The sequence below is a fragment of the Magnolia sinica genome, chromosome 1 (assembly GCF_029962835.1).
Source record: "Magnolia sinica isolate HGM2019 chromosome 1, MsV1, whole genome shotgun sequence".
In the NCBI taxonomy this organism is placed as follows: domain Eukaryota; kingdom Viridiplantae; phylum Streptophyta; class Magnoliopsida; order Magnoliales; family Magnoliaceae; genus Magnolia; species Magnolia sinica.
The window spans coordinates 141,687,775-141,703,774 of NC_080573.1; the positions used below are offsets into that span (position 1 = coordinate 141,687,775).

The window sequence follows — 16,000 nt, forward strand, 5'->3', positions numbered from 1 at the left end:
GAGAGTTCAAAGCTATGATTTTTGTAGTATTTGGGGTGTATTCTCGAATCGGTAAACTCTTACATATCTTATAACATTAATTATCATAGTGGATTCACTGCCAGTTTGTGCTGTTGTTTTTTCCCGCGAAGGTTTTTCCATATAAAACCTTATGTTCTCTATATGCTTGGTTTATTTGATATCTTGTTGTTTGATTCTAACTCGGGGTTACTTGCGCGGATCCCCCCAAGTGGTATCATAACTAACTCGAGTTTTGAATTTTTTAAATTTGAAAAGATGTCTTCTAATAGATCTGATATTAAGTATGAAACAGAGAAGTTAACTGGAAGAAATAACTTTGAATTGTGTAAAGTGAAGATGAGAGGCATTCTAGTTCAGCACGAATTGCAACACACTTTCCTTAGCAATGCAAAGTGTTATGCATTCATGACTGATGAAGAGTGGGATGAACTAGTAGAAGGGGCTACAATTTCGATACAATTGTGTCTAGCAGACAATGTCCTGAATCAAAAGATCGTCGCAGGGGTATTGATGAAACTTAATACTCTGTATATAAAGAAATCCATGGGTAGCCGTCTGTATCTTAAGAAGTAATTCTATACTTTTAAGATGACAAAAGGGTCTAACATTAATGAACACATAAGCACTTTTAGCGAGTTGCTATATAAACTAACGAATGCGGGGTTAAGATTAAAGAGGAAGATCAAGTCTTGATTATCTTGAATTTACTTCCATCATCTTTCGAGAATTTGGTAGATATATTGATCCACGATAGGAATATCATCGATACGGAGACTATCATCTCAACCCTTTATGAAAAGAAGTTGAAAAAGAAAGACGGTAATGGATGCACCTCTATATATACGTTAGTCGTTGAGGGAAGAAAAATTGAAAAGGAGAAGGGCGCAATTTTCGATCGCAATCCAAATCAAAAGGAAAATGAAATATTAAGTATGGGAATTATGGGATAACATGGTATATAAATAAAGACTACAGGAACCCTAAGGTTCAAAATGGATAAAAATTAAAGAATGCGTCAAAAGAAGACAACACAATACAATCATGTGAGGAGGTAGATGATGGTAATGTCTTAACCTCATATAAATCTGATTAGCTTAATAACAATTGAATTTTGGATTTGGAGCCTCATGCTACGTGACTTCTCAAAGGAATTAGTTCACAACATACAACGAGTACAACGGTGGACCTATTTTTATGGGCAATGATTACCGTTGAAACATTAGCAAGGCCACAAAATTTTTGAAGGGTATATTATATTTGTGTTTTCAGCTCATCCAAGTGGGAATGATCTTATGAACGGATTAAACATCACGATGGGCCCGGGAAGGTTTCAATGGTAGGCGTTTCCCTCCCCAATCGTGCAGCCCACTTCAGTTTTGGATCTGCCTCATTTTTAGGCTTTACGTCCTATCATCAGAGCTGGTAAAACAGATGGATGGGGTGGATTTCTCACAAACATCACGGTGGCCCCACTTACCTTCTGCCTGCAGGAACTTCCTGTGGTGGGGATCCCGGCGGGTGTCCCCACTGGACCCAGCACACATAATATCGCAACTCATATGATCACCCATTTTTCATTTCGGGTACAAGGATAATCTCCTTAACATCCTAAGGCAGGTCCACTCATTAGGTGGCTCGCATTCTGAATCAATGGACAACTGATGGCCTGACTCAACATACAAGTGTAACCCACCTGGTGAGCGGATTAGCCTGATTTTCAACAAAGGCAATATTCATGGTAGAGTCCATCACGTTCATGGTAATGATTTCCTACATGTTGGTGGAATGATGGCTATGGCCGCCTGTAGGCAGTTAGTCCCCCCCACAAAAAAAAAAAAAAAAAAGATAAATTGGGGGACGTATAATCACTTATGATACACATGGAATTATAATATAAGGTTCAGAGGCAGCAAAAAGTTATAATTTACACGGCAAAGAAGACTGGGCCCAGTAACTCGGCCAGTGATCTGTGGTTGTCCTTCATCAGTTGTCGTCTAAGGTGCCAACCAGGCACTTCTCCAGCAAGAATTCAGCATTCACCCAAGCATGGTACTTGTCTAGAGTGAAGGATTAAAGGCCTCACAACAATACTAATCCTTGGACTAATGAAGATTTAAATGTGAGGAGAAATGTTGTCAGGATGTGGGATTTCCAATCCCCTTGGTAGATGCAACAAACTTATGTTTGGTGGACTCCGAAATGGATGGGCTGTGGCCCGGAAACTGGTAATTGAAATATGTTTTCACCAATTGAATGCGGACTGCTGCAATTTTCTTTTTTCCTTTTTCTTTTTTTTACTCGATTTTGTGATTGTCTATTTGCAGGCCACTCATCTAATGGTTGATATGGTCCAAGCACCTTTCATTGTGAGTTATCACCCATCAACATCATAGCCAACCAAATCAATGATCCTATTGTGTATGCATGCCATGACTATGGTGGAGACGCTTTGGCATCTCATCCACGGAGCTTGTGCATCATAGCTGATGATTCTGTGAGTCTTTAAGATAGTGTGAAACAGATTTTATGTGAAAGAGATTCTATCTATCACGTTTGGGTACTGGCCAAGCCATTATCAGGAATTAAGAAACTTTCGAATGCTGGGAAAGAGTTACTGGGAATTTGGATGTGGGTATCAGGAATTTAAAAAATATGACTGTTTGAGGGGTTACCAAATCTTCATAACGTCACTCCCCAGCTCTCTTTCTTTTTTTTTAAGGAATCATAAACACCTCCCCCCCCCCCCAAAAAAAAAAAACAAAAAAAACACACCGTGAAAGAGACTGTTGCCTGGTAATCAAACATGAGTATAGATAGACCCTTACTAGTGGATTCCATTTCCATCAAGACTACTTTCCAAGGAGGAAAATAACCCCTAAGAGAAAAAAGGAAGTGGTACCTTCTTTTTAAAAAAAAAAAAAAAAAAAAAGATATAATAAAACAAAATAAAATAAATTAGAAACAAAAATGGATGGAAAGAGATTCAAAGCCATAAACTGGCACCAAAAGACCTTCGGAGAAAAACATTTTAGTGAAGGATACTGAATAATGAGGTGCAATCTTTTCCAGCTGCCTTCATTAACATATCGACCCCTGCGAAGAGAATGGATCATAAAAATGTCATGACATATGAAAAGTTACAGCGAATTGCTTGCAGAGCTAAAAAAAATATTACATTGAACAGAAATAGCCAAATGCGACTGGATTAGCACTAGGAAAAGTTAACACATGTATTAAGTGTCAAGTAGGCTGAAAATAAGACGTGCTGGCCCATTGGGTCTATCCCGACCTGCCTTAAGCCATGCTTAGGCTTGATTTCAGGAACATTTTCGGACCTGATTTCGATTTCTTAGGTCAATAATTCATGAGAGTTGAGAGATTAAGAAGGATGTTGTCCATAGAATTCAAGGGGTGTAGAAGAAACAGAGATGTGCCTCTAGAGATTTATGTGATCGCCATGTACCACTAAAAGAGGAGGAGAGATTTTAGAGGATGGCTATAAGACCATCCATGCTTTATGGGAAAGAATGTCGGGCAGTTAAGTAATTACATGTTCATAAGAGGAGTGTAGCTGGAATGAGGATGTCGAGATGGATGAGTGGCAAGACAAGAAAAGATGGAATTATAAAAGAATGCACTTGCAGAAACTTAGGAGTAGCATCAAGAGGGAATAAGATGAGGGAAAGTAGACTTGGATGGTTTGGTCATGTGCAATAGAGACCAAGTACTGTGCCAGTTACAAGGAATTTGTACTTTGAAGACTCTAAAAGGGCAAGGGGAAGGCCCAAATGGATGTGGGTGGAGGTAGTAAGAAAAGACTTACGGCCTGTTTGGATCCTAAGTTGCTTAAGATAAGCTACTTATTCCACAAGTAGCTTGTCTTAGTTTCTACTTATTAAGAAGACAAGTATGTTTGGCAAACAACATACTTATCAGCCTCTCCTCTCTTTCGTCTCTTTTGATGCCTCCCTTCAGCAACTTATGCAATGTAGAAAAGCTAAAAAAAATTAACTGAAGTAATTAAGTACTTTTAAGAAAGAAGTTACATATAGCTATTCATAAACCAAACTTACTTATCTGAAATAAGTCACTTATCTACTGCTGTAAGCAGAAAAAGTAACTTATCTGGTGGTATCAAAGCGGGCCACCTGTGGTCTAACTGAAGTTATGGCCCTTGATAGAGTGGAATTGTGGAAAAGGATTCATGTAACCAACCCCACTTAGTTGGGATAAGGTTATGACAATGACGATGGATGGGCTTGGGAGGGAAAGGGCCTGATTAACAAGCAGCATTCTCATACCTGCTTCTGACAACTTTATTTATTTATTTATTATCTATAGAGGCTAGGCCAGGGCCAGATTCTAGGCCCATTAATGACTGTTACGGGAAAGGCTTGGGCTTGAATCTCAGGTCCTGTTAATAAACCAGCTGTGGGTATTCTGAAAAGAGATTTCGTTGAAACTTGTGAATATCGATCAAAATAGGTGTCTACTCCAGCCCATGGTTTTAAATACTGGTTTTGGAATGCAATTTGCTCAGAGAGACTCAGATGGGTAAGGGGTGTTGGTTGGCAGGTGCCTCATTTTGTTTCCCACTGATACCGATCTGACAATAGTTAGAGCCACGCTCAAACATCATTGAGTCAAAGATTGCCATGTCATAATTTAAAATAAGAGACTGGTTGGGTAGGTGGAAAACCTCAGAAAAGAAATCGATTTCCATGGAAATCTACTTTCCCCTGTTTGAGTTAAAAAAGTAGGCATAGAAATCAATTTCCATTTTCATGGGTTTCCTAGAAAACATGGATATCATATGCTTCTAAAAAACAAGCATGTTAAATGTTGATTTTCACAGTTATGAGAGAGAGCTCTTGCTGCTCGACAGTTGACCTTTTAACATTTCCATGAAAAACAACATTGAACTACCATTGGATTCTGCAGTTTTTCTTTCCCAAGGATTCTATATGGGTTTCCAATGCCCAAATCTTGGATTCTCTCTATCCAAACAAGCCCAGAAAAAATAAAATAAAATTACATACATACCTCCAGGGTGGAACTTCAGGTAGGGTGAAATGTTGTATACACGTCCTTTTAAAACCGTCCAAATAGGGCTATCGGTTTTGTGTTGCTTAACCTCGTCCATAGAAATCAACCGTTCATTTGACTGCCCCCTTAATCCTGAAGCAAACAATACATTAGACACTCAATCACTGTATTCTTCCTCTATGATAAACCTCAAATCCATGGGGAATCTTGAATCCAAAAGGAAGAAAATTTTCTAAGATGAGAAATAAAATCGACAGTATTGACTAGAAAAGCGTTGTTTATAATGCGAATGATGGCCTCATAAAAGCAAAAGATGCCCTAGAATCTCAATCAAATGAAACTAGTAAACTTTCCCAAAATAGTAAAAAAAATTTTAAAAAATAGTAAAAGACGTCTAATTCTACCAAAACTCATAAACATCTCTTAGATGACTAAAATAAAGTCTTTAGACTAGAACTGAAGTCCTAAAACCCCGAAAATAGCAAAAAGCAACTTACTAAAGACAGTATTTTTGACTTGCTCATAAACCAAAATTTGACCCCTAAAACAATTGGGTTTTGCAAAACTGTTTGAGTGCCAATGAACCATGGGTGTGATTGGTTGGGGTGTAGAGCTCGACGATAGCTTTCTGATGACATGTTACGTACACGAAACAGATAACAAGTTGCAAAGCTATGGCCTTCAGAGGCAATACTGCATTTTTTTATTTTTTATTTTTGGAACATTAGCTATAGTGCGTGTTTAGGCCATTTTTTGCCCACTCAAGACTCTTCCGGCTCCTGCTATCCGTGCACTCCATTGAATCATACATGACCTTCATGTGCCTAGGAGTTTAAATGGCCCATCAATCATGCATATGGTTATTTTTCGTTACAATATAATTTAAAGAGAATAAGAAACAATGGCATCCTAAAAATTTATCATTTCTTTTTTATTTTCATGTACCAAATTATGCAAACACACGGCCCACCATGTGGTGAATTTTTGAACTGTTTGTTGCTGGTTTTGGCGGTTGAATCTCAGGGATTACAGTTGCTATTTTTGGATGATTATAGTTATTGAATTTTTTATTCCTTGATGAATTTTGGGGATGATTCTCTAGACCTACATATGCCATTTTTGGGTCCACGACAATTTGGTCAAGAGGTTTGCAATAATACATCCTGACATATCACTGTAGGATTTGTTGGGACTGTGGCCATTGGATCTGGAATCATATTCAGTGATCCAAACTGTTGATATGACAAAATACAATGATTAAGGGGGTTGCCTAAAAAACCTTCAAGATTGGAAAATTCTAGACTTTGAAATCAATGGAACACAAAGCAATGGTGAAGGAAAGTCCATATTCAACAGAAAAAAAGTTAAATAATCTAAATGCTTAAGTATCCAAAAAGAGCCTCATTACCAGGATCTCCAACAAGGGTGAGGTTCATCTTGTAAATGGTTTGGATCACCGAATGTGACCCCAGATCCAACAGCTATAGTCCTGAAGTATCCAACTGTATGTATTCTAGCAAACCAAATCCTTGTAGATATAGAGTATCCTACATCGGATAGAATATATTAATTTGAAATCCAGTCTAACAGTTGGAAAAGCCTAGTTAGATGTTCATGGGGATTTTGGATGTGTCCATTAGATTTAGGGCCCATTTGGATACCACCAAATAAGTTACTTTTTCCACTTACAGCAGTAGATAGTAACTTATTTCAGATAAGTTTAGTTTTTGATTACTTATAAGTAACTTTTTTTACTTAAAGTTAATCACTTCAGCTAATTTTTTTTAAAGCTTTTCTACTTAAAGTTGTTGAAGAGCGAATCAAGAGAGACGAAAGAGAGAAGAAGTTGATAAGTATGTTATTTACCAAATATATTTATCTGCTTAATAAGTAGAAACTAAGATAAGCTACTTGAGGCATAAGTCGCTTAAGTAACTTAATATCCAAATGCCCCCTAAGGGTTCATAAAAAGGGTTGTTCTTGGAGATAGTTTCTCAGTTCTTTAAAAATGTTGTTGCAAGTACTTGTAACTAGTGACCTGTCACGGGTGCAAAGATTCCAAATTCAGTAAGTTGTTTACCCATCTCTGCTCGAATATTCTTGCTTGGTGTGTTTATATCATCTATGCCAATTGTTCAGGCCATGAATTCTCATTGATTTGATGACTGGATTGCATAACATATTTCGCAGCAAACAATGCTTGAACACTTTCTGCTGTGTAAGTGAAAACAGTACCTGCAAGGTCAGGATGTGTCCGCGCGATCTTCAACCAGTCCATTTGGCTAAACCCTTTCTCAAAAAGGAACTTTGAACGTGTGGTGGACTTTTCTGTAACATCCTTCTTTTGCATGGAACCATGAACTGAATCCCCAAGACATCGTTGCAATGACACACCTGCTTTGAATTTTGGAAGTGGCCTATGGATAACCTTAAAGTTCAAAGAACAGTCAGTTCCCGACTTAGTGGACGTCGCATCATATGATGAATTATGCTCCTGTAGAGAATTATTGACTGTATTACAACTCAGACCAGTCGAATCGCCATCCTTGATCGTGATGCTGGCAATGTTGGGTATGGTTTTGGGAGACTCCAAATGGTCTTCATCTGTTTCTAAACCAACCTGCAAAGAAATGCTCACCAATGCTCTTAAGAAATTGGTACCATATATTCAATCTGTCCATACAAATTTGAAGAGATTGAAGATAGCTGTGTGTGGGAAATGCTATTTCGAATCCAGTATTGATATTTTTACCACATTAAGGGGGTGTTTGGTTTTCCAATTACAATGGTAAATGGCTGGAAATGGGTCATGATTACAAAATGTGTGGTGACATCACCTACCTTTGACTGCAATGATGAGTTTGCTACCATTGTTTTTTTCACCCAGAAATCACTGTAAAAATGATAGTTTGATAATGTAAAAATGAAATGATTACAATTTCCTTTACTATTTCTTTTACAAGTGTATTTGACCTTCGATTTCCGAGCCATAATTCTTCTTTAAATGAACACCTAGAAATGATAATGATGGCTCATTTACTTTGCATTACCATTGTAATTGGAAAACCAAACACGCCCTTATCTAGTTGTTATGGAGATGTTCAAAGTAGGATATGTTTCCCAATTGGAAATTGGTTTTCAAGTCAGGACTTGAAATGGGTTGGACTCCAAGACCACCGAATACCAAGCCAAAGGCAAGAAGATGATCGCCTACATGAGCAGAGTTCGCGACGTACTTGAGAAATTCGAAGGATACAAGATCGTACAAGACCCGAGATTCAAGAATGCAAATGCAAATTCCCTAGCTAGGTTGGCCTCGACTATCGACACCGACCTTGCCAAAATTGTTTCGATAGAGTTCACGCCGGAACTGAGCATCAGTCAACTCGAGCTGAAAGAGGCCCTCTTAGTCAACAACGGGTCGAGCTAAATGGACCTGATCATCTGTTATGTGTAACAAGGTGAGCTGCCGGAGGACAAGCTCAGAGCATGGAAAATCAATTATTGGTATGCTTGGTATACCATATTGTGAGACATCCTATACAAGAAAGGGTTCTCATTACCCTATTTGAGGTGCTTGCGACCAGAAGAAGCCGAGTATGTCTTGAGAGAAATCCATGAAGCAGTTTGTGGAAATCACTCATGAGGGAGAACAATGGCACACAAAGCAATCCGACAAGTAGTGTTGGACACAAACCAAGCTAGCTTAAAAGCTCAGCTTGGATTGGTTCGAATAAAAGTTCAAACCAAACCAAGCCTCGACGTCAAGCTCGTTTAAAAAAACAGACCAAGCTCAAACCAAGGTAGTACAGGCTCGGCTCAAAGCTCAGCTTGATTCATCTCAGTTTAATTCAGCTTGATTCGACTCGTAGATTGTATGCACACTATTTCATATGGTGTGATCCGCTTGAGCTTTAGATATGATTCAATTTTGGGATAATGTCTTAAAATGATATGTAAAAACGAATGGACGGCGTGGATAATACATATACATGACGATGTAGATAATACATAATACATATACATGAATGCACACTATTTCCTGTGGATTGTCCACTTGAGCTTTGGATATGATTCAATTTTGGATCATGTCCTAAAATGATATTTAAAAACAAATGGACAGCGTAGATAATACATACACATGACGGTGGGCCCGCAAAGTTAACTCAGTACACTAAAGCGAGATTAGAATTGGCTGGTGACCTCAACATCGGCCATGTAGCTGGTGTCAAAGCTCTTTGTATAAATAAATAAATAAATAAAGCTCACATTATGTATATTATTTATTTTATTTAAAATAATAATAATAATAAAAATGAGTTGACCCCTATTCGAACTTGGCTTAGTTTGGCTCAGCTTGGATTGGATATTTAGAGCAAACCAAATCAAGCTCAAGCTCGTATAATCTGGATCAAACCAAGCTCAAATAGTAGGGATAGGATCGAAGCTCGGCTCGTGAAAATCTCGCACAAGGGTGTCACATAAACAAGCCAAACCAAGCTTGGGTCAAACTCGGTTCGACTCAGCCTAGCTCGTGTGTAATTCTACTGGCAAGGGTACTACTGGCCCACCATACATGAGGAAGCCAAGCAATTCGCGGGAAAATGCAACAAGTGCCAGCGGTTCGCGGCGGTGCCATGCAACCACCCAAGCAGCTGACCCCGATGAGCAATCATTAGCCATTCGCTTAGTGGGGGGTCGACATCATCGGCCCTTGCCCAGAAGTAAGGGATAGACCAAGTTCATCATTATTGTTGTCGACTACTTCACAAAGTGGGCCAATGTCAACTCCTTAGCCCAGATCACTGAGCAGAAGATGACCAACTTCATTTGGAAATCCATCATCTACAAATTTGGCATAACTCACACCATTGTCATTGATCGTGACAAATAGTTCGACAATGCTAGATTTTGAGGTCTGTGTAAGCAGCTCGGCATTCGCAATGCGTTTGCCTCACCTCGTCACCCTCAAGCCAACAATCAAGTGGAAGCAGTCAACAAAATCATCAAGGGCCACCTCAGGACTAAGCTTGAGAGGTTCAAGGGGACATGTGCAGAAGAATTACCGCACATCTTATGGGCATATCGAACTACAGCTTGGACAATTACGAGGGAAACGCCCTTCTCACTGGCCTTCAGCGCCGAGGCAATGATTCCAGTTGAGATTGGAATGCTCTCATGCCAAACCGAGCTATTCCGGCCAGAAGAAAATGAAGGCCAAATGTTGTTAAGTCTTGACCTGCTCGAAGAACTTAGAGAGGGTGCACAAGTGAAGGTCGCCACCTATCAGCAGAGAGCTGCTCGATACTACAATTTGAGAGTGAAGCATAGAAGCTTCAAAGTGTGGGACTTGGTGCTTCAAGAAGTCTACCTAAGCACGAAGACTTAGAAGGATGAGCTCTGCCCCATCCTTGGAATATAGAGCACCTGAAGATCAACTATCAATGAAGACTCATCGGGTTGAGCTCTACAAGCGCTTCAGCCATTCAATTTTTGACAAACACCTCAGGTGCTAGCCATTTGTAATGATTTTCCATAAATCAAGTATCATTTTTCCTACATCAACGATCATTATATTGTTTATAAGTGACAAGCGCAGTTTCTAGAGAGCCAAGGAAAGGGTAAGGCCAGAGCAGACACCCTCCAACTGCGAAAGACTTAGTGGCTACCGTCCCGATTGAACGAAAGAGCCAAGCTGAGTGAAAGGCCGAAGGAGGCACCCTCCAGCTGAGCACATTGCCCTGATCGGGTAACGATCAGAGGGAGATAGGCCAGAGAAGGCACCTTCCATACCAACCTGAGTAGTCGGACAAAAGTGTCGGGGTGGGGTAAAGGCTGAAGAAGGCAACCTCCAGTTGAGCACGTTGCCTTGATTGGGCAATGATCAGAGGAAGATAGGATTGAGAAGGCACCTTCCATACCGACATGAGTACTTGGAAATAGTCAAAGAGGTGTTTAGAGGAGACTCGTGCAAAATTCGACATCTACCACCCTTCACCGAGCAATAAGCCTTGTTCAATAAAGTGTGCAAGGAAGAAACAATAAATATCGCTATAGGGAGTTAGAATTCCACCCAAAAATCTCACTTTCGAGCTCGGAAGTTTTTTTTTTTGTTTTGTTTTTTTTTGTTTTTTGGGGAGGGTGGGGGAGGGGGGGAGGGATCTTCTCACAGGAAGAGTAACAGTTATCTACAAGTGATATGCCTCTGAGGTGAGGAAGATCCTCCGAATTGGGGTGACCAAGGTCCGAACAAAATGTCCATCAACACGAGACGGGCAGTTCCTTCAGCTCAGAGATGAGCTACCAAGCTGAACTGTTAAAGGACAAAGCTCAGTAGGAGAGGACTCGTCCCGCCAGGAATATCTACGACACGAGTAAGGAACCCGTGGGGAAGGAGCTTGGGCTCTGAGCCCCGAGCTCCCCATCATCCCGGGTTGACAAGGTCGACCACTGCCAGAGAGACAGTATGAGAAATCCAGAGCGAATCTCACCCCAGATCCAGAAAATATAAGGATCCAGCCTGATCTCGGCTGAAGATCATTCCGACATATTCAGGATAAGAATCCTACTAGATCAGGGACCCTCCAACGTAGCACAGTGGGATTTAGAGGTCTGAAACCTTCTCCCATACCCTATAAATACAATCACATACTCTAAAGCAAAGGAGAGAGAAACGAGGTGACGCATCTAAGCCCCAATCTACCTCCTTACAATTAGCTTCTACAAACCTAACTTAGGCATCGGAGGGTCAGCAGTTGGCCATCGGCACCCCTTCATTGCTCATATTTTCTCTAGTTTTTGCATATCTATCGGAGGGCGATAACAAGGCCATAAGCCGTCTTAGCTCTACATCAATCTCATCTATTGGCCAAATTCAGGCAACAGCAACCCCCTTCCACGATAGTGCTTACAATATAAACTCTTTTGATTCAAGTACACCTACACAACTTGCCACATGTATATAAATCAACTACACACACATACAATAGAATGTGAAGAGAAATCTACTTGCCTGACAAAAGGTGAAGTCATTATCATCTTCCATCTCTCTCTCTCTCTCTCTCTGCCTGTCCAACAATGTACCGAGTAATGCAATCAGTTGTAACCAAAGCGCAAGTAAAATCCCAGAAAATGTCAGTCACAGCCCTTTGACAAGCATAGGCCCGGCCCGGTTAAGTCATATGGCCTACCTAAAAGCTAGGGCACTAGGGTGGCAATGGGCCAGACCATCTAGGCCTGCCCAACCTGACACTTAAACTCCCAATGCCCGAGCCCAACCCTAGCATAGGGCACCCAACCACCAAGCCTAGAAAAAAAAATAATAAAAAAAAATTGATTGGGCGTACAATGGCATATGAAACGGGCTGGGCCACTGGGCCGGGTCATGCTAAGATGATCTGAGGCCAAGCCTGGCTAAATAATTATTCTTGGCCCCTTGTGCTAAGCTTATAAGTCCATGCCTGCCCCAAAGCTGGGTCGGGCGACCCTTATATGGCAGAGCCCACTTGGTGCTTGGTTTCACCTTAAGGTTGGAGTCCCCGTGGATTGAACCATGGACCCGACTTTAAGGCCACTCATTGGACTGATCGAGGGTTTACATGTCACCAGCCTGGCTGGTGTGCCTGTTACAGCCCAGCAAGCCCAATAACAATTTCTTACCTAATGGGCTGGAATTACCCAAGCTTTAGCCCAGTCTATCAGGCCCAGCCCAGACCTGCCCCAAAAATAGTCCGCCCTTGCCACCAGAAGGAAGAATTTAAGAGTCGAGTCACGACTGTCCAGAGTCAGGAAATGAATCAGTCCGACTCGGCCGAGTTGGGGTGACTTGTGGTGTTAAACTGTATCAGGTCTAACCAAGTCGGAGTCGACTCATCAATCCATTACCAGAACTGAGCCAAATGAGTCCTTTTCACCTATATCACGACTCAGGATAGCCAGCATACGTCTCCCAATTGGGGCCCATATGCTAAGACAGTCTGATGATCGCAACCGTCCATCTATTGGATTCTTATCCTCCACAAGCCCCAGTAAGAGGGCGATTTTGTGACTTAACAAGTCTTAACACCGTCTCACACTCAACTCCAAAAATCAAAGGTTATGTGATCATCCTTGAAGCGCAATTATTGAATCACATCGGTAAGACGGACGGTTCTAATCATCAGAACATTTCTGTGGGACCCAAGGAACAACAGATATCGGTGATTCTGAGTCGCAACATAGGCAAAATGAACTCGATTGAATTATGCCACAATTTAAACTGATTTTCCAAAAGAAGTTTCTAGAAATTCGAGGCAAAAGTTCACGTGAACAAATGCCTGCAAATTTCGGGAAACAATAATCTAAAAAGTAGCGAAACATACCACAACTCGATTCCCTCCAGCGCACGTTAGCTATCTGGGAAGACGCTCGGTATTGGCTTTTGATGCAGGTAGTCAGGGATGGGAACATCCAGCGAATGGGATTTTATAGATCTTGAGAAAAACTTTCATACTCTGGCTGTGTGATGGATGATAGGCAGGCACCTACAAATTTCTAGGAAATTGAATACTTTTTCATATTATAAAGACAAATTAAACCGTCCAAATTTAGGCTTGTAGTTTCCAAGTATCATGGACTAAAAATTACAGTTATTACATTATCCCACTATCGGATTTATGGACATTTAATGGACGGTTAAAAATGAAAAAAGGAAAAAATTCAATGGACCTGTTTCCACACACAAGTGTCCAAGAATCAGTGGTTAGAATTTTTCAACAAATGTTTTTTTGGTAGTGTGACTTACGGACAGTGTATCACACAATTTAATCGGTTTAGTTTTGATAGTACATGTCACGTATACAATATCTTCGTGCCTGCGTATAAAACATCATCGGTGCCTGAGTATCGTACCCCCCCTAATTCCAACGTTTGTTTCGGCGGGGTACGAGAAATTTACCACTGTACGACCCATTTACGGCCCATTTACATGTTTTGAGCCCACTTCTTTTTACCTCACCTGAATAAGCCCCAGCTGTACGGACGACTTATCAAAGGTCGAAAATGCCCCTGCTTTTTCCTTCAACCGGATCGGCTGGTGCTCGAAGACGAGCGCTGACGCTCCTCGAACTGCGAGTTGCACGAACGGTTCAAAAGAGATCAAAGTTACATGGCCCGACAGTCATGTATTTATTAAATCCACAACGTTCATCCATATTTCGAGATCATTTCGGAGCATTATAAAAAACAAAAAGTCATATCCAAAGATCAACTGTACCACTCCACAAGGAGCAGCCGAAAATTGATTTTCACGGTTGAAAGTTTTGTAGGGCCCACCATAACATTTATTTGCAGGCCTGTCCGTCGGGACTACGCCGATCTAACCAGGCTACGCCCATTTGGCAGCCTCTCGTGACTACGGATTATAACCGTAGCAATAGACAGACTGCCGCGCCAACGATATGTGCATTTTATTTTTTTAACACGGGGAACTTTATTCTACCTACAATTTTCTCTAATACATATTTATATAAATATGTATATATAAGTGTATAAAAAAAAGTTCTCTCTTATTTTCATTTCTTTCTTTATTCATTTAACAAGAATATCTTCTAAATCAAAATTAGTTCCTTGACTTACCCTATATGATTTTGGGGTAGGAGAAGCTACTTTGACCAACCTGGTTATTTTCCAAGATTTCATCAAGTCGATAGTCGAAAATCCATTTCATTCACTTCGAGGTCAATTTCATTCATTTTATTTACTTCGCGATTAATTTCATGCATTTCATGGTCAATCCCGGCGATTCCCCTTCACTTCACGGTCAATTCTATGCATTTTACGGTCAATTCCCTTCACTTCACGGTTAATTCCGTGCATTTCACGATCAATTCCCTTCATTTCACGGTCAATTCCATACATTTCATGTAACGCCCTGAAAATCGGGGGTCGAGTAGAAGCTCAACTCCCGAGTTTCAACGCATCACTTATGCAACATAGATAATGATGATTTAATGTCATCCGTATTAGTGCATTAAACATTAATGGGATTACACTAAAACAGTATATCATACTCCAGAGGCAATTGGATTACGCAAGCGGAAGACTATGATAAGTATATAAAACATATAAGTGGTTGTAAGTCCCCAGAGTATGAACATGTTACCAGGTTAAATAATTACATGTATAGTTCCAAAATTTACAAAATAATACAATGTTATGGCATCTAATCCGTATCCCTGTGACCCCGTCGACACAACTCCAGGTCTACATAAACCTGCCAGAGAGTTGCATGTAGAAGAACTCCTCATTGTCATCATAAAAGTCGGGCTTCGCCTCATAAGCCTCGCCCTCATCTGAAACTAAAACATAGTCTGGTTGGTGTTTTAAAACATCATCCCAAAGTGGGAGTGAGTGATCAACTCAGTGGTACTATGAGGCAAAGGTTAACATGTTATCAATTCAGTCAAGCAGTAATAATAAAGCATTACAACAAGCATTCCCTAATTACTCTGGTTAATGCAATGATGATATGTATTGATGATGCATGTCCTCGCCTACACTCTCTCTGCGACATCATCCCACGGTCGCGCATGCTAAACTCCCACTGTGCTCAACTCTCACGCCAAAGACACATGCAATGCGGTGCATGGTCGTGTTAGCCAAGTCCTTAAGTAAACCTATTCATGCAGCAGATTCGGGAAGCTAAAGTACCTCCCTTTATATCATTTACCCAAACAATGATCCATCTAGGGTCGTTAATCCTAGTTAATCACATATGATAAGCAAGTTATTTCACCGCTGATACGCCGATTACGAACCCGGTTCATACACCACGCCTTTGTCTACATCACAAAGGCTACCTAAATCATGAAGTAGGTTAGTTATTTCACCATTTCCCTTATTCAGATTCCTAAAATAGATGTCCCATATACTACCATATTCGGCTCACGAGTTT

At 40.5% G+C, this 16,000-nt stretch overlaps 1 protein-coding gene across 3 annotated transcripts; it reads right to left on the minus strand.

Annotated features, from left to right (window-relative positions):
• Positions 1 to 1,869: 1,869 nt before the first annotated feature.
• On the minus strand, positions 1,870 to 13,532 carry LOC131221611 (cytochrome b5 domain-containing protein RLF-like). Of its 3 annotated transcripts, none has more exons than XM_058216900.1 (6): positions 13,428 to 13,532; positions 12,080 to 12,373; positions 7,303 to 7,687; positions 5,065 to 5,199; positions 3,064 to 3,114; positions 1,870 to 2,078 (listed from the first exon to the last, which is right to left on the minus strand). In XM_058216900.1, exons 2-6 carry the CDS (start codon positions 12,110 to 12,112, stop codon positions 2,005 to 2,007), a joined length of 678 nt encoding a protein of 225 aa, XP_058072883.1. In that variant the 5' UTR covers positions 12,113 to 12,373; positions 13,428 to 13,532; the 3' UTR covers positions 1,870 to 2,004. The 3 variants fall into 3 exon arrangements, with proteins under 3 accessions (XP_058072883.1, XP_058072888.1, XP_058072893.1); XM_058216905.1 differs by having other exon boundaries at positions 12,080 to 12,126; positions 13,424 to 13,442; XM_058216910.1 differs by lacking the exon at positions 13,428 to 13,532 and having other exon boundaries at positions 7,303 to 7,561; positions 12,080 to 12,127.
• Positions 13,533 to 16,000: the final 2,468 nt, after the last annotated feature.

Coding starts and splice junctions, on each gene's coding strand:
- LOC131221611 (XM_058216900.1), bottom strand. CDS start 12,112: ATGGAAGATGATAATGACTTCACCTTTTGTCAG. Junction 5,200..7,302: donor GACACATCCTGACCTTGCAG/GTACTGTTTTCA, acceptor TGTTTGCTTCAG/GATTAAGGGGGCAGTCAAAT. Junction 2,079..3,063: donor AGATTGCACCTCATTATTCA/GTATCCTTCACT, acceptor CCTTCACTCTAG/ACAAGTACCATGCTTGGGTG.